At 37.6% G+C, this 25,771-nt stretch overlaps 1 protein-coding gene across 1 annotated transcript in view; it reads left to right on the forward strand.

The window, feature by feature from the left end:
• Window positions 1–25,771, forward strand: part of LOC127416725 (anoctamin-1) — a 54,308-nt gene that overhangs the window by 10,779 nt on the left and 17,758 nt on the right. The window contains exons 6-16 of the mRNA XM_051656224.1: window positions 2,853–3,004; window positions 3,112–3,166; window positions 5,920–5,971; window positions 6,415–6,470; window positions 6,593–6,640; window positions 7,164–7,228; window positions 9,862–9,996; window positions 10,328–10,488; window positions 10,622–10,704; window positions 18,861–18,938; window positions 22,953–23,018. Coding sequence (XP_051512184.1) covers window positions 2,853–3,004; window positions 3,112–3,166; window positions 5,920–5,971; window positions 6,415–6,470; window positions 6,593–6,640; window positions 7,164–7,228; window positions 9,862–9,996; window positions 10,328–10,488; window positions 10,622–10,704; window positions 18,861–18,938; window positions 22,953–23,018 — 951 coding nt within the window. The remainder of the gene's footprint in view (window positions 1–2,852; window positions 3,005–3,111; window positions 3,167–5,919; window positions 5,972–6,414; window positions 6,471–6,592; window positions 6,641–7,163; window positions 7,229–9,861; window positions 9,997–10,327; window positions 10,489–10,621; window positions 10,705–18,860; window positions 18,939–22,952; window positions 23,019–25,771) is intronic.

Genomic DNA, 25,771 nt, shown 5'->3' on the forward strand with positions numbered 1-25,771 from the left:
TTAATCTTGGTTAATGTTAATTTCAACATATATTAATACATTGTTAACGTTAACCAAGATTATTAAATGCTGTAAAAATATTGTTTATTGTTAGTTCATGATATCTAATACAATGTCTAATGTCAACAAATAGAACCTTATTGTAAAACCACACTAACACAAAATGTACCATGGTTTTACTACCGTAACCATATTTTACCATTATATTTTTATTAAAACCATAGTAATAATAGAGAATTTTTTTAAATAAAAATAATGTAAAAACATGGTAAAACATACTATAGTGAAACCATGGATAATTCATGGTACATGTACCATGGTTTTATCCAAATAAAAAAACAAAGCAAAAATCTTGTTTACTACAGTGCTGGTTTCTGTAGTTTTACTATAGTAAAACCATAGTTAATTTCCATAAGGGCATGTTTTGTTGTTGTTGTTGTTGTTGTTGTTATAACATTATGTATAAAATTGTTTGGCTATTATAGTATATATCTTTATACATATGTAATACTGTCAAGCCTCCAGCTCACAGCTGATTAGTCTGTTTTTAGTAAACATTCTGGGCCGAATTTACTAAACATTTGTGCCAATTTTGCGCGTGGTATTGTAAGCGCAAATACCTGTGTCTTATTCACTAACCAACCACAATCTAGTTTAAGAATGCACTTGGCTGAATAGGAAAGTTATAAGATGCTCCCTTGCTCCCTGTTTAGTGAAGGACTTAACCTCCAGTGTGCTTTCTGTTAGCACTGGTCTCAAAACAGTTTGAAATGCTCCTTATCTCTCAGAAATGTTCAAAATGACATATCGGATGAAACTAGAGACACTAATCTTTTGACACAAACAGGTTTCAATGTAAAAACTAAATAAATTTTCTTACCAGATGTAGTTTTGTTGGCATTTCTCCCAAAGACAAACTGTGCTGAGATCGGCTGCATGTTGTTTTGTCACATGACTCTGCACGTCAAACGTTTAACCCTTAAATGACAACCAAGAGTGTCCTGAACTGAGATCAGTTGGTTTAAATTAAATTAAATTATGCACAGCATACAGCGAAGACAAAACACACAGTCCATGCATGAGGACGCGTGCAAATAACCGGCACTTTTACCAGGTGCATCTTAGTGAATTCCCCAGTTTCAACGCTTCTAGCACAGATGACCTTATGCTGTCACGACTTTGGTCGCTTCCGGTGTAGACGTGGTGTTTGGATGACCTATCTTTCTGTCCTACAGGGATTCTGTAGCTCAATTGGCAGAGTTTGGCTCTAGCAATGCCAAGGTCATGGGTTTGATTTTGAGGGAACTCTTAAACTGATAAAATGCTCTGTAAGTCGATTTGGGTAAAGGTGACTATGTCCTGTTTATAGCCACATTTCCACCATCGGGCCGAACAGTTCTCATCGTAAAACCATACCGTTCTGTGCTGATCCGGGACAGCTGGCACGGTTAAGGTTTCTTTTCCCACTGTGGTATGTAACAGATCTGCTTTTGGCGTCGCTGTGAGAGGTAACCGTTGGAGCGAGTGCAGCGCACTATGGAGGATGATCGCATTTCATTATTTAGGACTGCTTTTTCACTGGTTTTACTCTGCTAACAAACAGTTAAAACATGGACCAGGTTGCAAAAAGGAAAGTAAAGAGAAAAAGGTGAGAGGTCTTCCATAATTTGCTGAGTGCTTGTGTTTACCACCGGACACAAACATGAAGAAAGATAAAAGTTCCCAGACTAGCTAAAAAGGATATTTAATGGCAAAATATTATATAAGTAGCTATTATATGAAAATAGTATATGAGAATATATTGATGTCTTTTGAGTTTAAATGAGCTAGTAATCTACTTCCCTGATGAAAAAGGCGTGTAGACAAATGTAGTCTATAATACTAGTTAAACCATCATAATAAAATAATGAAGAAACACTTAACGAGTCACCACATACTAAAGCCATTCAGCCAGCACGCTTGAGAACAGTTGAGTGCCAAGAATTCCGCACTGGGAACGGTTTATAATTGTGCCGTGCCGAACTGTGCTCCAGTGGAAATGCTACTGTAGCCGTTCCGAACTGTGCTCAGAATTTTTCGGCCCGATAGTGGAAAAACGGCTCATGTCTGTCAATACACATTTCACAATGCACTAGTTAGTGTGAAGGTGTTCAACCAACAGTTCAACAACCAACAAAGTGGAAAAACCAAAATGTTATATTTAGGCAAGTATGTCAACATTAAATGATTTTCAACATGCTTTATAAATATCTTACTATTTCTGGCTCCATCAAACAATTGGAGTATTTAAGGTTTCACAATCCAAGCTAAACAGACTCACAACTGAAAGGACACTAGTGCCATGATTTTGGTGTTAAGAGCTGTGGCTCCATGATGGTCTTTGTAAGTGCTCTGAGTTGGCACAGACTTTAAGAGCAGTTGTAATGCCAAAAGTCAATTTTCAATGTCTCAACACTGCACAGTAAAAAAAAAAACTGATCTGATTACACACAAGCCGCTTACTTGGAAAATGTTTTAGAATTCCTGCAAGGGAGAGTTGTTTATTATATAGTCCAGATTTGTTTAGCGTTGTGTTTTCACATACATTTAGATTTGGCTTAGCGCAACATTCTGAAAGAATGATTTGTCCTTTGAATTGTGAGTTGTATTGAATGATATAATCTGATAATGGTGGATTAGCTGCCGAGACATATGGACCAACATTCTACATGTGCTTCCGTTTGCCCTAAAACAAGATATGTCATTCTTTTTCCACACCGGTTTGACCCTGGCATGAACCCTTAGTTTAAGTTTAAGTATTAAAAAGATTAATCTCTGTTTAATTTCAGTTGCATTATGGTTGTTTTTCCCAGACGTATCAGCTGAAAGAGAAGACGGGGCTGGTGGGCATAATAAGCTCATTTTGGGCCAAGATCAATCAACCGTTCCAGCCGGGCGTACCGGAGCCCCATAACCCACGCACACGTGTCCTATCCCAGCCGTTCAGCAGAGACAAGCTACATCTGTGAGTGCCAACACTCGTCAGCACAGCCAGACTACCACAAAAGCAAAAGTACACACAAATATCATCTCTACATGTTAGCCTAATGGGTTTGCCTTTTTATTTTGCAGATTTGATATAAAATCAAAAAACAGCTTGTTCAGCAATGCAATACGAGGTCGAATTGTGAGTATCACTAATAATGCAACATTATAGTTTTATATGCACTTTCAAAACATAGCAATCCGCCTACAGGTAGCTGCCTTCAAAGGCAGCATCCTAAAAGAAATAGAACCTCATAAGTGAATAAGTGCGTTTACATGTACACCAATACGCTGATAAGTACCAAAAATTGGAAGGTAAACAGACATGCATACAGCTTGGAGTGGGCAATACAGTTGAAGACAGAAGTTTATATACACCCTAGCCAAATACATTTAAACTCAGTTTTACATTTAATCGTAGAAAACATTCCCTGTTTTAGGTCAGTTAGGATCACTACTTTATTTTAAGAATGTGAATCGTCAGAATAATAGTAGAGAGAATCATTTATTTCAGCTTTTATTTCTTTCATCACATTCCCAGTGGGTCAGAAGTTTACATACACTTTGTTAGTATTTGGTAGCATTGCCTTTCAATTGTTTAACTTGGGTCAAATGTTTTCCACAAGCTTCTCACAATAAGTTGCTGGAATGTTGGCCCATTCCTCCAGACAGAACTGGTGTAACTGTGTCAGGTTTGTAGGCATCCTTGCTCGCACATGCTTTTTCATTTCTGCCCACAAATTTTCTATTGGATTGAGGTCAGGGCTTTGTGATGGCCACTCCAATACCTTGACTTTGTTGTCCTTAAGCCATTAAGGTATGCTTGGGGTCATTGTCCATTTGGAAGACCCATTTGTGACCGAGCTTTAACTTCCTGGCTGATGTCTTGAGATGTTGCTTCAATATATCCACATAATTTTCCTTCCTCATGATTCCATCTATTTTGTGAAGTGCACCAGTCCCTCCTGCAGCAAAGCACCCCTACAACATGATGCTGCCACCCCCATGCTTCATGGTTGGGATGGTGTTCATTGGCTTGCAAGCCTCACCCTTTTTCCTCCAAACATAACGATGGTCATTATGGCCAAACAGTTAAATCTTGTTTCATTAGACCAGAGGACATTTCTCCAGAAAGTAAGATCTTTGCCCCCATGTGCACTTACAAACTGTAGTCTGGCTTTTTAATGGCGGTTTTGGAGCAGTGGCTTCTTCCTTGCTGAGCAGCCTTTCAGGTTATGTCGATATAGGACTCGTTTTACTGTAGATATAGATACTTGTCTACCTGTTTCCTCCGGCATCTTCACAAGGTCCTTTGCTGTTGTGCTGGGATTGAGTAGCACTATTCGCAGCAAACTACGTTCATCTCTAGGAGACAGAATGCTTCTCCTTCCTGAGCAGTATGATGGCTGTGTGGTCCCATGGTGTTTATACTTGAGTACTATTGTTTGTACAGATGAACGTGGTACCTTCAGGCGTTTGGAAATTGCTCCCAAGGATGAACCAGACTTGTGGAGGTCCACATTTATTTTTCAGAGGTCTTGGCTCATTTATTTTGATTTTCCATGATGTCAAGCAAAGAGGCACTGAGTTTGAAGGTAGGCCTCAAAATGCATCCACAGGTACACCTCCAATTGACTCCAATTAGCCAGTTAGCTAATTGGCTAAATGCCTAAAGGCTTGACATAATTTTCTGGAATTTTCCAAGCTGCTTAAAGGCAGTTAACTTAGTGTATGTAAACTTCTGACCCACTGGAATTGTGAAATAGTCGATTAAAAGTGAAACAATCTGTCTGTAAACAATTGTTGGAAAAATGACTCATGTCATGCACAAAGTAGATGTCCTAAACGACTTGCCAAAACTATAGTTTGTTAATATGAAATCTGTGGAGGGGATAAAAAATTAGTTTTAATGACTTCAACCTAAGTGTATGTAAACTTCTGACTTCAAATGTATATCGGTTAGTCGATATACCGGTAGAAACGTGTAAACCGGTGGAAATTTTTTGAAACATGTACAGTGCTGCCGCTTGGTAGGGAATGCGTGTTTCAATAAGAAGCTACGCTATAAACAATCATTGTATTATATTCATTATTTAATCCATCATTAGCTATTTTTGCATTTAAAGATACGTTTTTCTCACTTTCTCACAGATGAGAACACGCTCTCTCTCTCACATATACAAACACACATACAGCATGTGGGCAAAGATAAAGATGGTTAAAATGAAAACGTATGCGCCAGTTCTATTTCATGCCTCCTAAATGCCTCTTTCCTGTTTTTTTATTTCCAAAACAGTCAAAATGACCGACAGTATTTTGGAATTATCGTCAATGTTTTAAAAATCTGGTAAAAAAATTTGCACATTTTTCGGTTGACGCAACGTCTGGTTCCAATCACTTTACATTCAGAGAAAAAGAGAAAGAGCTTGTTAACCTTTCCTACCAGCTATTAAGCCACAAACACGGAAAGAGAAACATTCCAGCTGACTAAATTGCCTATTTTTATTTTAAGAATTATTAAATAACACCTTTGTTACACGGTTTGTAACCATGCATTTACAGTATATCTAGTATATTGTTGCCAACAGGTTTTCAGTCTCCAAAATAAGGCTAAATTCAAAACAAATACATGATTTAGGATTTTACTTCAGAATCAAAGCAAACGCTTATATGTTTAACTAAAAGAGAGAAGCCTCATTGGACTTTCAGAGCAGTTTCATATTTCATAAATAACAAAAATAATATATATTATTTTTTAAAAGCATTGATGCCTTATATTGTTTGTCCAGTAGACAGTTCACTAGGTTTTGGAAAAGAGCTATATTGTACGTGTACAATTATGTGTACTGTTTTAATTGATTTTTCTAAAATGATTACGTCTGTTCTCTCTTGCAGGTTTATGAAATTCTGAGGCGCACAGCCTGTACACAGACCTGTCAAACTATGGGTATGTTCTTGCAGATACAAATGCTCAAATTCGTAAATTGTACTAAAAGGTTTTATTGGAATATTTAAAGGTTTTATTGGAATATTTTAAGGTGATGTGTGTAATTTCATCCCAAGCCTATAGACTGATGAACTCAGTTTCAAAATAGATGACTGTAGGCATGTGATAGTCCTAGGTTCAGTGAAATGAAAATAAACCAAAAAATATATTGTCTTCTAAAACCTATTTCTGTATAGTCTAATCAATGCTTCACTCATTTGCCACAATAATGTAATGTCTTTTAATCATCTCAATTATTATATTATTCGACTGACATCTCAAGTAATTAATACAATAAGACATTTCAATCAATTGACAGCCTTAGTCTTAACATGGAAGAAATTACACAATTTATCTTTAAATGTCTTACTGTTTCTGACTTTTTTGTTAAATGTCTGTTTTAGGCATTTCGTCATTGTTAGCTAAAGGGGTCTATGACTCTGCCTTCCCTCTGCATGATGTAAGTGTTGCATCGCACTCAGTTTGAGCTAAACTGGTTTGTAATTGTCTGTCAGTTCAGTGTAAATATAAATAGAGTGTAAAGGTGTGATGTGTGAGGTTTCTGTGTTTTCATTGCTGTAGGGAGACTTTGACAGCTCAGAAGATAGAGAGCATTGCAACGACAGACAGGTGAGTCCTGCAGTCTGCTACGATTTGACAGCAGAGACTCACATGGTGATGTTTCGGATGAGCTTTTATTCGAATAATAAAATGTCAACAAGCTGCTTATTGTCATCAATAAGCTTGTATGTATGCGTGTGTGTATGGTGGGGGGTGGGGGGTGGGGGGGTTGGTTTGTATGTAACAAAGAAGTGAATTATATGGGCTTTTTTAGAGAAATATATTTTATAGAGAACAGTTTAAGGGATAGTTCACCCAAAAAATATTAATTCTACCATCATTTACTCACTCTCATATCACACAAAATGAGTTGTTAGGCAAGATGTTAATGTGTGACAGCCTCAGTCCCCATTCACTTTCATTGCATCTTTTTTTTCCAAACAATGAAGGTGAATAGTGTCTGAGGCTGTCAGTCCCCATAAAAGAAAGTCATACGGGCTTGGAACGACATAAGGGGAAAGTAAATGATGACTGAATTTTTATATTTGGGGTGAACTGTCCCTTTAATGGGTGATATTTGTGTATTTTGCAGATGTTGCATGAAGAATGGGCCAATTATGGAGTTTTCTTCAAATACCAACCAATGGACCTTATCAGGTATCAGAAATATCACATTTTACAACCATCTGGTTCATCTTTTTTTTTCCCTTGTCAAATTTGTAATTAGGGGTGCACAATATGAAGTAAATTGGTTAACAAGTAGTTTCCTTAACATGTACAGTAAAAATTATAATATATTTAAAGGAATATTCCAGGTTCAATACAAGTTAAGCTCAATCAACAGCATTTGTGGCATAATGTTAATTACCACGAAAATTAATTCCGACTCGTTCCTCCTTTTCTTTAAAAAAAAAAAAGCTAAATTGAGTTACAGGGAGGCACTTACAATGGAGGTCAATGGGGCCAATTTTTGGAGGGTTTTAAGGCAGAAATGTGAAGCTAATAATTTTATAAATGCATTTACATTAATTCTTCTGTTAAAACTCATGCATTATTTGAGCTGTAAAGTTGCTTAAATTGTAATTTTTACAGTCATTTTAGGGTTTTAGGGGTTGTTGACATTACATCGTCATGGCAACGAAGTTGTAAAATTGGCTATAGGTTTACACAGAAAATATTAAATGATTTTATCACACTAAAATCATGTCAACACACATATTGTTTAAGTTTTGTTGCTATACATTTAAAACGGTGAGTATTTTAACATTCAAAAATTGTCTCCCATTCACTTCCATTGTAAGTGCCTCAATGTAACCCAGATTTTTGCTTTTTTTAAAGAAAAGGAGGGACGAGTCAACATTATGCCACAAATGCTGTCGATTGAGCTTAACTTGTATTGAACCCGAAATATACTTTTAACTAGACAATACATGTCATTCTACGGTAAACTACTGAATGGATTTACTGTTGTTTTTTAGATTTAAAAAGTATGATTATACCATATAATTAACGGTAAAAATGGATATTATGTTTACAGTTTTTCTGAAATGCTAAAACACTAAACCCCGTTCTATGAACCAAATGCTCAGTGGCCTAAACCCATTTATCGAATCAATCACTTTTTCCAAAACTCTAAACACGCTTCTCACTTACTAAAACACATTTCGCACTGTGACGCACTTGTGTTGCAAAACGGTAAACAGGGGCGGAAATGTTTAAACACAACTACAACACAGTTGTCATCATTTATACACAATGACTCAAAATTGTCCACACTTGTTTCTAATGATGTGATCAAACCAATTATACAAAATATAAGCCAGTTCAGAGTGCACAGGTGGCACAGGTGCATTGAATGTTGATACCAACAATGGATGGAAACAATCTGAGAGGCAGAGGAGGAAGAGTACGTGGAAGAGCAAGACCAAGAATATCTGGCAACTGTGATAGACCATGTTCTTGTTCATGGAATGACAATGAGGGAAGTAGAGGGTTTTTTCTCCCTTTGCCTGGCAAGGGACAACATTGCCTGTGATGTGGACGAAGTCCTCTGGCTGGACCCAGCACGAAGACGTGATGCAGAATGAATCTCTCAATGACTTTGATTTTGCATTTCTGAGTGAGTGTACTGTAATGTGTATTTCATTTAGAGCTTTCTTTGTTCTTTGGGGTTTTGCAGTTGGACTACTGTATGTTTACAGTATGCAAGTACTGAATATACAGATATTCAATACTGTATTACTTAGTATATTCACTGTACTGCTGTAAATTGTGATATAAAGCATCGTTTGATTCTGAGCACAGATTAAATGGTTTTGAGGCAACTGTTTGATTTTGCCAGAAGAGTCAGGGGTTTTGTGAATGTAGTTTGAAGGTTTGGTTTTGTGTTTAAAGTTGTGAGAAAGTGGGTGAACGTTTCAAGAAATGTGTCTTAACATTTGTGAAAAACTGTAAAAAGAGAATACATGTACTTTTTACCGTAAAAAGTTCCCAGAAATCCCTGCGTGACCCATCACATTTCATTATATATCACGGGAATAGTTATGTTTCATGTTATTTTCAATATCGGTTATGTACATTGGAGTGTTCATGTGGCCTTCTGTTGTTACTACGGTGATTAACAATACATTTTAAAGTGAAAAGCAGACTTTATGGTTCTAGAAGGTTAGTATATCAAGTTTATATCTTATAATAATATAAACGGTAGTGAGCCGTATAATATAAAGGCATCAGAATTAAATCCTGTAAAGCCTGAAATATGGTCACCATATTTTTTACAGTAAATTTCTGGCATCCACAGCTGCCGGTATTTTACCGTAAATTTAACAGATTTTGTTTTTACTTGTTTTTTGTGTTTTTTACAGTGTATGTATTTTACTTAGGGTCAATAATTGTCACATTTTCACTTATTACTCACTTATAGTCCAAACATAACATGCAAAACGGTGCATAGACGTTGAAATAATCCTTACAGAGCAACATGAGTCTTAATACTGTATAGTCACATGCTGGTTCACGTTACATCCTCCAAACCTTAAACAGAAGCAGTTAAAAGTTGGTATGATTGTGAGTTCCAAGCATTTAAAGACATCTATTTTATTTAACTTGTTTAATTACTTCACTAGCTGCTCCAGTTTAAAAGGGGTAAAATGCAAAAAGTTAAATAATCGGTTAGATCGGTACAATTACTGTCCACAATGAGCTGAGAATTATAGTATCCATCCAGAAATTACATATCGGTGCATCCCTATTTGTAAGCATTGTGTATTCTGTTGACCTGTACTCAACAGGAAATACTTTGGAGAGAAGATAGGTCTGTATTTTGCCTGGTTGGGAGTGTACACACAACTGCTGATTCCAGCCTCGGCTTTAGGAGTCGCAGTATTTCTGTACGGCTGCCTCACCGTAGACACCAATGTGCCCAGGTAAACACGCACACAAATATATTCTTGTCTGGACTGCACATTGACATTTGCTGTTCTTAATATAAGCGCATTATAATTTCTTAAGACCAACCCAAATGTGTCTTTTGGAATATTTAGATATGAATTTAACTATTATTTACAGATGCTTCATCATCCTATGTTGACTTCCTGGAAATCAATCATTTTCAAATTATAATTATAATAATAATAATTTAAGAAATTAAATGCAAATGTATTGTTATGATTTACCTTATAAACTAATAAATTGAATTCTCCATTACTTTCTCTATCTCTCTCTCTCTCTCTCTCTCTCTCTCTCTCTCTCTTTCAGTCAAGAAATGTGTGATGAGCATCTTAATTTCACCATGTGTCCTCTTTGTGATCGTGTGTGTGATTACTGGCAGCTGAGCAGTATCTGCAGTACGGCGCGTGCCAGTTATCTGTTTGACAACCATGCCACTGTGGGCTTCGCCATCTTTATGTCCCTCTGGGGTATGAACAATACTAGTGTGTCTTTGATGATAAACTAAATTTATAATATATTGAAAAGTGTTTAAATAAACAGATCTAAAAACTATATAGATAACCTTGTGATAATCATGTGTGTGTGTGTGTGTGTGTTTAGCGGCAGTGTTCCTGGAACACTGGAAGAGGAGACAACGATGTCTACAGCACAGCTGGGATCTGACAGGCATGGAGGTCGAGGAGGTGAGAACGATCACAAGCATTTCAGAGTTCAAAACCCATGATGAAACGGCCACAGAACCTCTAAAATGTATTATAAAACGTACATTTGCACTCTGACATTTTGAAATGAGCCACGTTCAAAATCATTGTACAACAGCCGATAAAACTATATTGTTAGTTTATAATTGATTGTGAAAATATCTGTGATGATTGTAATATTGCTTTTATGCAACTGTTAAATTAAAAGTTAAATATCAAGTTAATATCAATAAAGTTCATAAAAAGTTATTATAAAGTAACATGTAAAATGAGGGGCCGTTCACAAAGGACATGTTCTTGCATTCAAAAACGCAGAAGTAATCTAACAGGATACATTTTTATAGCATTAAAAAGATCACAGCAGCGGTGACTAGGGCTGTTGCAGTGGCAAATTTTTACAACCGCAGTGGTTAAGGGCCAACCACCGCCGGTGAATGGTGTTGTATGGTGGTTGGGGGTGGGGGGTTATGTGCAAAATATGTGTTTATTGCGGATCAAACTTTAAAAAGTGTTTCATTGAACACGGAATCAAAATTGAACCTTTTAGTAAAACATTACAAAACAAAAAAATAGTTTGCATTGGTTTTCAAATGTCTGTCTGCTATTGCACCAATGGCCTTTCTTATACAATGGTAACATGTAAACATCAAAGGCTAAAAATATTCCAGAATGTCAAAATCTGTTACTATCCACCTTTTTCCTGACTTCTCCATGGGCGGTGCCATTGCGGCGAGAGACTTCCTTCTGGATGCTCCACACTTCCGCTTAGTTGTTGTTATCAGTTAGACTAACGTTACTGCTGATGGCGAGCAGCTAAGGGTCTGGATAATTATGTGCTGTTATAGGGTGTTATAACAACTACATGAGGCTTAAAAACTACTGGAAAATGAATGTCACAACGATAAGCCCCCCCAAAAGCTGCCAATGCTGAAACATTCCGAGTCGAACCAGATGTAATAATCAGAGGTTGCATTAAACTAATTCTCCGTCACCTGCCTTTTTAAAAAAAAAACATTGCCAGATAATTCCAAATGATGTCCGTTAATAAAGATGAAAAACATTGAAACCAAGCCTTTGTTTTATTAATCATCTTTACAAGGTTCATATCTCATGTCTCATGTGAATGAGGTAGAGACAGAGTTGTTCTCGGCAAAGTGCGTGAGAAGGCGGCACTTGTTAATGCAGAAATAATGCAAAGGTACGTGCCTCAAATCTGAGGATTTTATTACGACTATACGCCCACTTTTCAGAGTTTCCTCTTTTTTTGAACCTTAAAAAGCGACCAGTCGGGATTTGTAGATCACTAAATATCTGCGATTTGGCTGTTTTCATATTGAACAAAAAACGTAATTAAATCTAGCGCATCATATCCGTGAATTCTCTCTCTCTGCGTGCTGTATGTTTGTCTCTCTCTCTTTCACACACACACACACACACACACACACATACAGGGCGCGTGTAGAGAGCACTAGAGCCCAGTAAATTTACCATTTAATGTGTGTGATTGTGTACATATCTATTCAGGGATTGCTGTTGAAACCAAATGTCCACACGCGGCCTTTAGTGAGAAAGGAATTTACGTTAAGTAAACACAGACTGTTCACTGGTTTTTGACTGTTGTTAGTGATATTTCAGTGCTTGGTAATGGGAACAAGCTGCGAATTGGAAGTCTGTAGCATCTGCATTGGAAGAACATGCTAAGCATGCCTGTTAAAAAGGTGGATGGGGGCCTGGGTAGCTCAGCGAGTAAAGATGCTGACTACTACATCTGGAGTCGCAAGTTTGAATCCAGGGCGTGCTGAGTGACTCCAGTCAGGCTTCCTAAGAAACCAAATTGGCCCGGTTGCTAGGGAGGGTAGAGTCACATGGGGTAACCTCCTTGTGGTTCTCGCTCTCTGTGGGACACGTGGTGAATTGTGTGTGGATGCCGTGGAGATTACCGTGAAGCCTCCACATGAGCTAGGTATCCGCGGTAATGCACTCAACAAGCCACGTGATAAGATGTGCAGATTGACGGTCTCAGACGTGGAGGCAACTGAGATTCGTCCTCCGCCACCCGGATTGAGGCGAGTCACTACGCCACCACGAGGACTTAGAGTGCATTGGGAATTGGGCATTCCAAATTGGAGAGAAAAGTGGAGAAAATTCCCCCAAAAACTATACTACTATACTTACTATAGCAAAACTCGAATATTTAGCATGAGAAAATATCAGTAAACAGATAGACAATAATTAAATGGTGGTTCAGTCCTACCATGACTTGAAGCTTTTTTAATTGTCAGATATTTAAAAAAATTTAAACAGGAAAAAAACGACATTGTCCGGTTTTAGAGAAGACCTCACTGGGGTTATGATGTTTCCAGCTGCTCTGAATACACGTTCAGAAGCAGTATTAATCTCGTAAATGAAATTGACAAAAACATTTTTGAGGTGTTTTTGATTCCGTCAACAAAGATGAGATGGAAAAATATGCATTATGAGGATAATAAAACAATTCTACTTAAAACATATAGTTGACAAAAATATGATGATAAATGAATAACACTGCAAGATATTACCAATGTACTAACAATATTTTAGAAGAAGAAAAATCTTGTTTGAATAAAACAAATGATCCAGTCATAGTATTTTAAGGATTGCCCTGTCTGAGCTGCGGGAGCTGAAAGAGCTGAACATCGGTAAACTGAAGCATTCAGCGGGTTAATCACTTTTTTTATAATAATATAATATAATATTACATCTGCACAGGCAATAAAGCGAATGTACAGCTGAACTTGAACAAATTGCGTGCTATGCGTAACTCACAACATTAACAATGTGCGATGTTGCGCAAAATCCTAGTCTCTAAAAAACTGAAAATGAACAGTCACGAGCATGAAGAATTGACAACACAGTAACAAAAGATCCAATTCTTCTTTATACTCATTATATGCTATTGTTTTAATGAATGTATTTCAGATTTTCAAAAGGTGTTATAAATTGATTCCATTACGTGCACATTATCGCGGCGGGGCAGTTGTCACGGTGATCCTAGCAGCCCTAGCGGTGACTATTTTTTTAAATTAAAGCCAGGGTAATATAACAAAACATATAAAAGTAAAATTAATATACACACATATAATTACAAATATGTATTTTTTATTTAATATAAAAAATTAAAATTAAAATAATTCCCAAAAATTAAAGATATAAAAAAGTTTGCTAGATTTACAATGCAAGGTGGAAACGCATGATCACAGTCTGCGAAAAAGGGTCCATGGAATAGAACACAGAGGTCCTGAGACACATTTTTAACATGACACAGCTTGTAAAAGTTGAAGCACTCATGGTACAAATCTCTTGAAAATCGAAAAGCGTCACAACTGTGAAAGACGTCGATCTAGCATGTTTACATTAAAAATAGCACAATGGATGCAAGAACATGTCTTATGTGAACGGCAGCTGATACACACAGAAAATTCAGCACGCTTGGAATTGTCCAATCAAATTAGGGGACAGAAGCTAATTGTTATATAAATCAACAGTGTCAACAGTTTGAGCTATTGTATATTCCTTGGCGGCAGAATTCCTCTTCATGTTGTGGCTAACAAAACGCCTCAATTGTGGTAAAATTACTGTAATGCACTGCCTCTCATGGCTTATTGCAAAATTTAAAAAAGACATCACCTTAAAAATGCTACATAAACTGCCATCCCAAAAGCATTGCAGATTTCGGTCTATGAACTTCAATGAAAACTCACGTACGAACATAGATCATAAAGCATTACTAAACTAGATGCTACACAGTACCCTGTACTTTCTAGTACAAATACAACAAACAGCCCCTCGGTTTGAATCAAACAGTGTCTCAAATAGACTGTTCTTGGCTTAGTGGTCAATAGGTTTATGAAAACAAGCTTTCATTGTTCCTGGGGGTTTTGAACCCTTCACCTGGGAGTGCCAGATAATTAAGATTGAAGTGTGTGTGCGTGCATGTCTATAAGTGGAGATAGAGGGTGGCATGTATAGGACTAGGACATGTGTGAGTAATAAGATTGAGTTCTGCTTAAAGCATTGAGCTGAGTGGATGAAGAACTTCAGGCTAAACAAGACTTCATGGAGATCATGAGAGTCATTGTAACATGAACAACAATGAAGTTCATTTAAACAGCCCATTAAACAGTGTGAACGTGGGCTGCGTCAGGATTCCTGTACTTTCATAGTATCCCATAGGAAAGTATAATCACAAATGAGATCTCTTTATCCTATTTAAATGAGATTAAATGGAGAGCAAATGGAGATGTCTCTTTCTTCACATTTTTCTCCTGAGAAAACCCCCCCAGTAATCTCACATGAGTCTCCTTTAGAGTTTCAGAAGGCATCTCAAATATGTCTGGGATTGTGCTCAGATTTGGCAATATACCAAAGTCTGCGATCAAAAGTCAGAGATTTCTGGTTGAACTTCTCAAATACATCCAGATAGAATTATCAGAGCTATGATATCCACATCATTTTTTAGTTCTATGCTCTTACTATACCTCAACAACTGTCTCATATGTTTCTATTTTATGTAAAACACTTACACTTGAAAAGAGCCGCTCAACCCACAGTTGTCCAGCCAAATGTATTTATTTTTTTTTTGTACTTTTTGAATCAGACGGCTTGTCAGCTCTGTTGACCTTATGGGATAGAAAGCAACCTGGTCTCATAGAAACACATTATTATAGCTAAAATGTTTCAAAATTATTTTTACGTGGCTCTGTGTACATATCGCAGCAGTTTCCTGGTGAAATGAACAATGACTTTTCCTTCCTTTCACAGAAATCACAAGTAAAACTCACACAATGCTATCTTATCTAAACACTTTTACTAAAGCGCATTTCATCTCACGACACTATCGGTTAGGTTTAAGGCAGATTTATACAGTTGTGCTCAAAAGTTTGCATACCCTGGCAGAAATTGTGAAATTTTGGCATTGATTTTGAAACTATGACTGATCATGCAAAAAAAAACTGTCTTTTATTTTAGGATAGTGATCATATGAAGCCATTTATTATCACATAGTTGTTTGGCTCCTTTTTAAATCATAATGATAACAGAAATCACCCAAATGGCCCTGATCAAAAGTTTACATACCCTTGAATGTTTGGTCTTGTTACAGACACACAAGGTGACACACACAGGTTTAAATGGCAATTAAAGGTTAATTTCCCACACCTGTGGCTTTTTAAATTGCAATTAGTGTCTGTGTATAAATAGTCAATGAGTTTGTTAGCTCTCACGTGGATGCACTGAGCAGGCTAGATACTGAGCCATGGGGAGCAGAAAATAACTGTCAAAAGACCTGCGTAACAAGGTAATGGAACTTTATAAAGATGGAAAAGGATATAAAAAGATATCCAAAGCCTTGAAAATGCCAGTCAGTACTGTTCAATCACTTATTAAGAAGTGGAAAATTCGGGGATCTCTTGATACCAAGCCAAGGTCAGGTAGACCAAGAAAGATTTCAGCCGCAACTGCCAGAAGAATTGTTCGGGATACAAAGAAAACCCCACAGGTAACCTCAGGAGAAATACAGGCTGCTCTGGAAAAAGACGGTGTGGTTGTTTCAAGGAGCACAATACGACGATACTTGAACAAAAATGAGCTGCATGGTCGAGTTGCCAGAAAGAAGTCTTTACTGCGCCAATGCCACAAAAAAGCCCAGTTACAATATGCCCGACAACACCTTGACACGCCTCACAGCTTCTGGCACACTGTAATTTGGAGTGACGAGACCAAAATAAAGCTTTATGGTCACAACCATAAGCGCTATGTTTGGAGAGGGGTCAACAAGGCCTATAGTGAAAAGAATACCATCCCCACTGTGAAGCATGGTGGTGGCTCACTGATGTTTTGGGGGTGTGTGAGCTCTAAAGACACGGGGAGTCTTGTGAAAATTGATGGCAAGATGAATGCAGCATGTTATCAGAAAATACTGGCAGATAATTTGCATTCTTCTGCACGAAAGCTGCGCATGGGGCGCTCTTGGACTTTCCAGCACGACAATGACCCTAAGCACAAGGCCAAGTTGACCCTCCAGTGGTTACAGCAGAAAAAGGTGAAGGTTCTGGAGTGGCCATCACAGTCTCCTGACCTTAATATCATCGAGCCACACTGGGGAGATCTCAAACGTGCGGTTCATGCAAGACGACCAAAGACTTTGCATGACCTGGAGGCATTTTGCCAAGACGAATGGGCAGCTATACCACCTGCAAGAATTCAGGGCCTCATAGACAACTATTACAAAAGACTGCACGCTGTCATTGATGCTAAAGGGGGCAAAACACAGTATTAAGAACTAAGGGTATGCAGACTTTTGAACAGGGGTCATTTCATTTTTTTCTTTGTTGCCATGTTTTGTTTTATGATTGTGACATTCTGTTATAACCTACAGTTGAATATGAATCCCATAAGAAATAAAAGAAATGTGTTTTGCCTGCTCACTCAAGTTTTCTTTAAAAATGGTACATATATTACCAATTCTCCAAGGGTATGCAAACTTTTGAGCACAACTGTACTTTATACTTTATATTAATGACTCAAGAGCAAGCATACAGTATATGCCAGATTTATTTTCGATCAGCATGGTGAAATAATACGTACCTAAATACAACATATATGATGAACTCGTTTTTAATGCTACAATAATTGAATAAATACTTTTGAATCCATGAATGAAATTGCTTTTGTTAATTTATGAAATGTATAATTATTTTAGAAATGAAGACCCTTTTTTCCTCAATACACAAGCAGTTTGGCTGTATACTCACAGAATGACGCAGACACACCAACGCAGAACTATAAATGCATACCACCATGTTGGCCACTACACGGAACCTAACTATAAATCAGCCTTTAGGTTTAAGGTCTATAGATAATTGACCATAAAAAATCTAATCTGTTTGGCAGAAATTTTTTTCACACTTTTAGTGCCTCATAGTGAACATTTCACCTCAGAACTGCCATGATATTTGAAATGAACCACGTAATATCATTTTGCAAAAATGTTGTGCAGTACGTCATCCTAATATTGCTTGCCTACTGTAGCATAATCACTGAGTATTCAGAGATCTTACTCATTGTACAAACTTCTTTTGCATACTTTGTAGCTAGAAGTATGCATATTTGGACAGGAATGGTAGATATTTGTGTCATATCTTACACCATATTTTTCTTTGCTTTGATGCTGACCAATAGGACAGAGCAGAGGTAAATGATTATTGACTTGTTCACTCTCTCTCTCTCTCTCTCTTTTTCCCTCTCTTCATTTCTCTCTCTGTCGCTGTCTCTCTCTCTTACACACACAAATGCACACCATATTTCTCACTCCACAACTTCCTCCCATTTCCTGCACAGCGGGAGGGTCAGTTTTGCGTCTGAATCCAAGATGACACTGTTTGATGAACCAGCACTGAATTCATAGGTGGAGGAGAGATTTACGGGGGATTAACATTGTAGTAACCTGTGTGCAAACGGATCCTTTACCGTGATTTTATTAACATCCATTAACCCTGATGCCATTATCCTAAACACAATGCACTTGCAAGATATTTGTGACTTTTTTTATGAAGTTGATAATGCTACCTGTCACCTGAAAACACATTTTACATCATCAGAATATACAGTATTACTTATCCTTCACATTGTGCATAATATACCCCACAGTATTGAACAAAATCCTGTCATTGTATGAAATCTTCATTGTTTGGATGGAGAACTGATTCGGTCTACAGCACTCATCTTAAATGTGTTTGCATATTCACCAGACAAGCCCAGCGGGTTATGGGTTTTTTAATGAACTACCAAATCAGCCAACGCACACTTCGTAATCTTCATAATTTTTGAGCGTCCTTGCCTCGAGAAAAGAAACTGATTGTATGTGAAAGCAAGACAATTATTTGTATTTGTGCATGTGAATCCTGTTTCTATGGAGACAGTTTTGCTTCAGCATAAGTTTGTGTGTGTGTTTGTCTGTTGTCATCCTCAAATTGCTTTTACTTTTGGTTCTTGTTGACATCTACAGTATACATGTATGTCTTAGATCATAGAGCTTGATGCATGTGTATGTATGAGGAGAGGGAGAGAACTTATTATTGTGAATTTTCTTTTTATCTCAGAATGAGCTGCGGCCAGCATATGAGGACTTTCTTCATAAGAAACAGCAGAAGAAGGCAAAGAATAAGAAGAAGGAAGAGGTAAATTGTACTAATATGTAACAAATAGCAGCTTTGATTTTAGTGGATGGAAACAAAAACACAATATACCCTAACCTAATGATTCCCAACTGGGGTTATGCATACCCTAGGGCAGGGGTCGGCAACCTATGGCATGCATGCCAGCACTGGCACGCGGAGAGGTACTCACTGGCATGGCAGCAATGGCGAGAGAGGTACTGAGCTGAATGGGAGGCTAAACAAAAAGTTAAAATGTGACGAGACTGCAGTATACCCAACAGGCTTGTACAGTGCGTGCAAGCCATTTGCGCATCACGAGCCGACAGCGCATCACTTTTGGATAATCGTGCCATTAAACGTGCCCGCTTTGATTCAGGGGAGGGGGAGTTGGGGTGTCGGCACAGCCATTGACCAGGAAAATAAAAAATGCCACTCCATGTCAAAAAGGTTGCCGACCCCTGCCCTAGGGGGTACGTAAGGAGGTGTAAAAATAATAGGGATTAGGGCTGGGTAACTACAGATTTTCAGATTAAACACGATCTTCATATGAACAATCTCTATTCTTAAAATCCCAAGATCTATCTTTTAATATGAGAGTAAAAGTTTGGTTTGACTGTACCGTTTAATGCGTGTCCAAAGATGAGATCCACCAAACCATTTGTCACTGATAACGTCCCCTTTAATAAATGTTTTGTTCTTTACATTTTAGTTATTGATCGAAAACAAAAAATAAACATTTAATTATAATAAAGAAGCCGTGTGCCAACCCAAAACGCAGAACTGTTGGTATTCTTAAAGAGACAGTACCGTTTTAGCACTTGTTTTTACATATCAATGAAAATACTTGTTAATAGTACAAACTATGCATATAGGCCTATAATGTCTACCAAAATGACCAAAATGATTAAAAACTAATGATAAAATAAACTTTTTAAAATCAATATTTTGAGATGTATAAGGTTTAAAGTTCTCCTGTATAATCAACAGCATTAATTGCTAATTTGAACATTAGGTATATTAAAATATTAATATTAATGTTAATTATATAATGTATAGTCTTTGGTACACATCTTTGGTTTTGTGTCGATTAAGGGGTACTTGAGACTTACTGATGGTGCTATGGGGATACTTACAGTCAGGGCCGCTGATAAGGGGGGACAACTGGACCTTTTGTCCCAGGCCCGTGCTTGAGGTGAGCCAGGACTGGAGGGGGTACCCACAGAAAGACTATTCCATATAATACAGCGCATTCAAACGCGTTCAGTGGGAAATGCGGATATAAACACAGAGACAGTGCACAACAGCAAAAGCCGTGAGGTTAGCACATGTTGAAGGGATAACTGTCCCCACAATCAATATATTCGAAACACCACAATCAACAAATTCGAAACACTGCCCCCAGTGGCCCAAGTTGTTGGGCAGTGGGCTCACGTATGAGCTCCATTTTCAGAGTGTATTGACCACAGCGGGGCACCAAAAGCGAGTTATGAAACGAGTTGTTTTCAGCTGTACATGCTGTAATACAGTGAAGAGGAATTCATGTTTTATAAACTGTACCACCCAACCCAAACCCCATACCTAAACCTAACCATCAGTGGAGTAAAAATGTAATGTTAGAGGGAGAAAAGGCAACCTCTGAATCGCACTTGTCACTGATTATGCAAACAAGATAGCTTCCTGATTTCAACGCAGGATCTGTACCCGGGTCTCCCATGCTGCTGACACAACGTGCTTCCGGTTGTGCGACACGGGAAAGTAAACACACTGGAGCTGATGCAAAAATGTCGATAGGAGATGACGCTTGTCAGTTAGTCAGCATAATGTGGCCAATCCTAAGGTACCAAGGGAACCAACATCTTATGTAGTTTTCAGCTTGCTCACAGGGGTTCTATATACAATTATTATTTATTTAATTATTTAATTTTTATACACAATTTACAATCATATTTAATCAAACTACACAATGATCACTCTAAGACATTACAGTTTCATTTTCTGTTAATGCATGATTTTCTGTAAAGCTGCTTTGAAACAATGTGTGTTGTGAAAAGCGCTATACAAATAAAAACGACTTGACTACCGGAAATCTCGGAAACAACATGCCAACTTCCTTTGTGATCATGTTGTATGTTTTGCTGGTGAAAAGCAGCTGGACCAGCACCAAACCAGCACTAAACATCATATTCCAACATGGAAAGGCATGGTAATTTATGCTGGTCTAAGATGGTCTTTTTAGCAGGGCATAACTCCTACTGGAATTTCATCATTTGGAACCAATTCTACAGGATCCTAATGCCAGTTTTCCTATAGGATTACAACATATCAAAACGTTTTTGTTTTTTTTCTTAAATTAAAAAAGCTTCCAGTCATAGCAGGACTGAACCACCATTTAATTATTGTCTATCTGTTTACTGATATTTTCTCATGCTAAATATTCGAGTTTTGCTATAGTAAGTATAGTAGTATAGTTTTTTGGGGGAATTTTCTCCCCTTTTCTCCCCAATTTGGAATGCCCAATTCCCAATGCACTCTAAGTCCTCGTGGTGGCGTAGTGACTCGCCTCAGTCCGGGTGGTGGAGGACGAATCTAAGTTGCCTCCGTGTCTGAGACAGTCAATCCGCGCATATTATCACGTGGCTTGTTGAGCACGTTACTGAGGAGTCATAGTGCATGTGGAGGCTTCATGGGGTTAAGGCTCTGGGTTACTGACCAGAAGGTCAGGAGTTCAAGCCCCAGCACTGCCAAGATGCCACTGTTGGGCCCTTGAGCAAGGCCCTTGACCCTATCTGCTCCACGGGTGCCGTATCATGGCTGACCCTGTACTCTGACCCCAGCTTAGCTGGGATATGTGAAAACAAATAAATTTCACTGTATGTATGCAAAAATGTATGTATAATGTGTGACCAAAATAAAGACTTCTATTCTATTCACGCCATCCACCGCAGCATCCATGCACAACTCACCACACACCCCACCGAGAGCGAGAACCACATTATAGTGACCACGAGGAGGTTACCCCATGTGACTCTACCCTCCCTAGCAACCGGGCCAATTTGGTTGCTTAAGAGACCTGGCTGGAGAACATATCAAAACTTTTTTAGCACACAACGATTACCAATAGGATAAAAACCTGCTGTAATATATAAAAATGAATTTAAAAGAAATATTACAGGATTTTCTCTCTCCTTTTTTAACCTTCATTTAATTGACCTGTAGCAAATCATTATCCAGGGTTAAGATAAAGATTGCACAATATCCAACAGAACTCCAAGAATTTAACAGTCCTGCAGGAATTTCCATTCATCCATTAGGATCTTATTTGATCCCTATTGAATTCCCATTAGTTTCCTTTGAAATTGGTTCCAAATTATGCTAGGAATTCCAAAGGAAATCCTATACTAATTTCTTTCAGTTTTTCATTTTAATTAGGATATGGACATTAATAACTGCAGTATCAGATTTGAAGTTTATTATGATCTCTCTTCAAAAAGCATGTTTCCTTTAGGTTGCCACATGCCTGTTGCCACATGCCGTCTATCTGCACTGTTTAATTGTAAACATGCTAGATGGATGTCTTTGACCATTAAGATTAGCATCTCTTGTCATGTGCCCTACATTTGAGATGGTGTGGCAAATTAAAAACAGGTGTGCTAAATACCATTACACCTGTGATTAGCTGCATTCAAACTAGATAAATGCTAGTTTACAATGCCCCATCAAACACCAACTTCTAATGTTGCCTGTTGGATTTAGAGCATTGGGAAATGTACAAACACCAAAAGGGATAACGTACTGCTCTTTTGAACCCAACAACCACTGAAATTCAGTGTTTGTTGTTGGACAGTGTGAGCTATCCTTGAGAATGGTGTTATTCACAATACTTTCACTGATACTTGAAACTTTTTTAGGGACGTCACTGGGCTAGAATACCTAGAAGAGATTTTAGTCCTGACACACAGAAATGTTTCCAGGTAGATGTGAGAGAATGAAAGAGAGTGTGTGTGCCGTGCTTTTAATCTCTGATCTGTGTTACAGCCGGACGCAGGAACAGATGACAAAGGCAGAGAGAAGCTACTGTCTGCTAAAGGAGGACAGCTACCGGTGAGGAGGGGATAATTTGAGAGAGTTTACTGTGTGTGTCTGACTATGAGAGAGAAAGCTAATAAACTTATCCCAAAGAGGGAGGGGCATCAGAGATAATGTAGTTTGTTCTCAGCAGTCAGTCATGGTGTGGCACGGAGATGACCTCCGCCGGATCCCAACTGCCCACCTGGGCCATATTCGTCTTTCTCTTTATCTCATCCCTAGCTCTGTCTCTCTTCATTAGCACTCTCTTATCTTGTTCTTGCGGGCAAATTGTTTAATTAGACAATGGATTACACAGATTGCAGGCTCCGTGTTTTTCCGTAATGGTTTGTTCCGTCTGAAATGAGCAGTTTGGTCGCAGTTTCATTTGATGTGATTTTGCGGATTTTTGTTACTGTCATCGTGCCCTTGTATGTGGTGTCAGGCCTCTGCGGCGCACACACAACACACATACGTGCTCAAACACTATCCCTGGCGTACACGCATACTACACACAACACCAAAAGCAGATTACCTCTCTGGGTATTCCACACAAGATTATGCAGGATTAGAGTGAGAGCTGGATTAAAACACGCAAGTTAGAGTGGTGTCCTTCCTCTAATCAAAGACACATGTTCACTGTGTATGTGTTTGTACTTGAGAGTGCTTATGATTTTAATACAGGTTTCATGTGTGTGCATGTGTAAGTGCATTAACTTCAGCATGCACTTCAATCAAATCACTCCCACTCATATTATCGGTTTGTTCAAAGTCCAAAAACTGTTTTCTTTAGGTTCTGTTGCAAGGATTGTGTACATTCATATTCAGTGTCAGGTGTCCTCAGCACTTACTGTAGTTGTTAGTAGAAATGCATGATATATCTATCAGTGGCCATATTGGTATTGGCCATAATTAGCATATTGATACATTTTAAGTATTGGCCTGATTTGGCTGATATTTCAAGTAATAGACCAATATGTCAGCCAGACTGTTTTTTATTTGTCCGAATATTTGTCCATTTTGACATCATCATTACCAGCTAATAATTAGTAATAATGGTAACTACTTCCTAACATGTCAGATGTTCTTTATGCATGCTGCAATTAGTAGGTGATGCACAATTAATACTGTTGGCCATATTGGGATCTGCGAACATTATCGGTATAGGGCTGTTTTGGCAGATATTAAGTTCATAATTTACCGACAGCCCTGTCAATGGAGCACATTTGCTGTTTTTTTTTTTTAAAGATTTTGGAGTGAATTTTGAGTAAATATTGTATACAATAAGCATTTATTTGACATCATGGAACAGCCTGCCCTGGGTTATAAAATCTGCTGAATCTGTGTCTGTTTTTAAGTCTCGTTTAAAAACTCATTTATACAGACTTGCTTTTGCTACAATGTGAATGTGTTTTATTATGTGTATTTTATTTTGTTTTGTGAAGCACTTTGTGCTATGTTGCAAAAGGTGCTATACAAATAGTAATTAGGATTCCTCCGGTAGGAGGAAACCTATTGTTTTTGTTAGTATTCTTCTTCTTATTATTATTATTATTCCTGTAGCTCTAAATTGCCCAATAAGATTTGGCACATTGATACTACAGGCCACGAGTAACTACCACACCAAAAATGGCCCACGTGAGCCTATAGGTGGCGCTACAGGCCACACCCCAATTTGTCCATTTTCAAAGTGATGCCATTTCCACCCCATAAGTCAAAAATGTCTGAAACCTGGTATATATGCTTAATTTCTCATGTGGAACAAAAAAGACTCTTGAACCCATAAAGTCCACCATGATGGATTTTCCTGTATAATTCAAAACTACAAAGATCTACTCCTCCTGAACCATAGCTCCAATTGACTTGAAACTCGATATGTATGTGTAGGATACACATGTTTCAATTTGATATTTAGCAAAAATGAATACAATTCAAAATGGCTGAAAGGTGCGCATTTATGTAAATGTCCACATTGTCTCAATATCCATATGTCCAAAAAATCTAATGCCATTTTGACTAATATTTTTTCCAACCTAACAGGCTTCAAGATGACATCACTCTTAAGTACTGTGCAAAATGTCACCTTGATATGTCAAAAGATGACAGAATTACAGTTTACTATTATTTATCGCTAATGCTAAAATAATGCTTTACAAATCCGCTAGTCATAAAACCGATACTTTAAATCAATCACCAGTTCATATGAAGACTCTTGCAATGTTTAATAAGAAATTAATGAAATGTTGTGTACATGTGTGAAGTACACGTCTCTACCATGTCAATTTCTACATAACTTGCAGTTTTGAGGAGGAATCCGCATTGCTGCTTGCAGCTTTAATTATTATTATTATCAGAAATTTTGCATATATCTTATTTGCCAGTATGATCAGTATGGGTGTGATTTGGCTGATATTAGTTAAAAATTACTGCTAATAAGGCACATTTTGTGTTTTTAAATATTTTTTGAGTGAATTTTGAGTAAATACTGTGTAAAATAAGCATTCATTTGATTTCAGCAATTTTGTGAACAGCTCCTTTGCCAATATTATAAGTTTGGGTCTGATTTGATCGATATTTGCTTAAAAATACTGATAGTTCTATCAATGGATAATGCATGTTGCTGTTTTTATCAGAAGCCCTGATATTGGCTAATATTAGGTTCAAAATATACTAGCAGCTCTGCCAATGGATAATGCACATTTTGCTGTTTTTTTAAATACTTTGGAGTGAATTTAAAGTAAATATTGAATAAAATAAGCATTAAAATGTTTTCAGCAACTTTGAGTACA

This window comes from Myxocyprinus asiaticus, chromosome 26 (assembly GCF_019703515.2).
Source record: "Myxocyprinus asiaticus isolate MX2 ecotype Aquarium Trade chromosome 26, UBuf_Myxa_2, whole genome shotgun sequence".
Lineage (NCBI taxonomy): Eukaryota > Metazoa > Chordata > Actinopteri > Cypriniformes > Catostomidae > Myxocyprinus > Myxocyprinus asiaticus.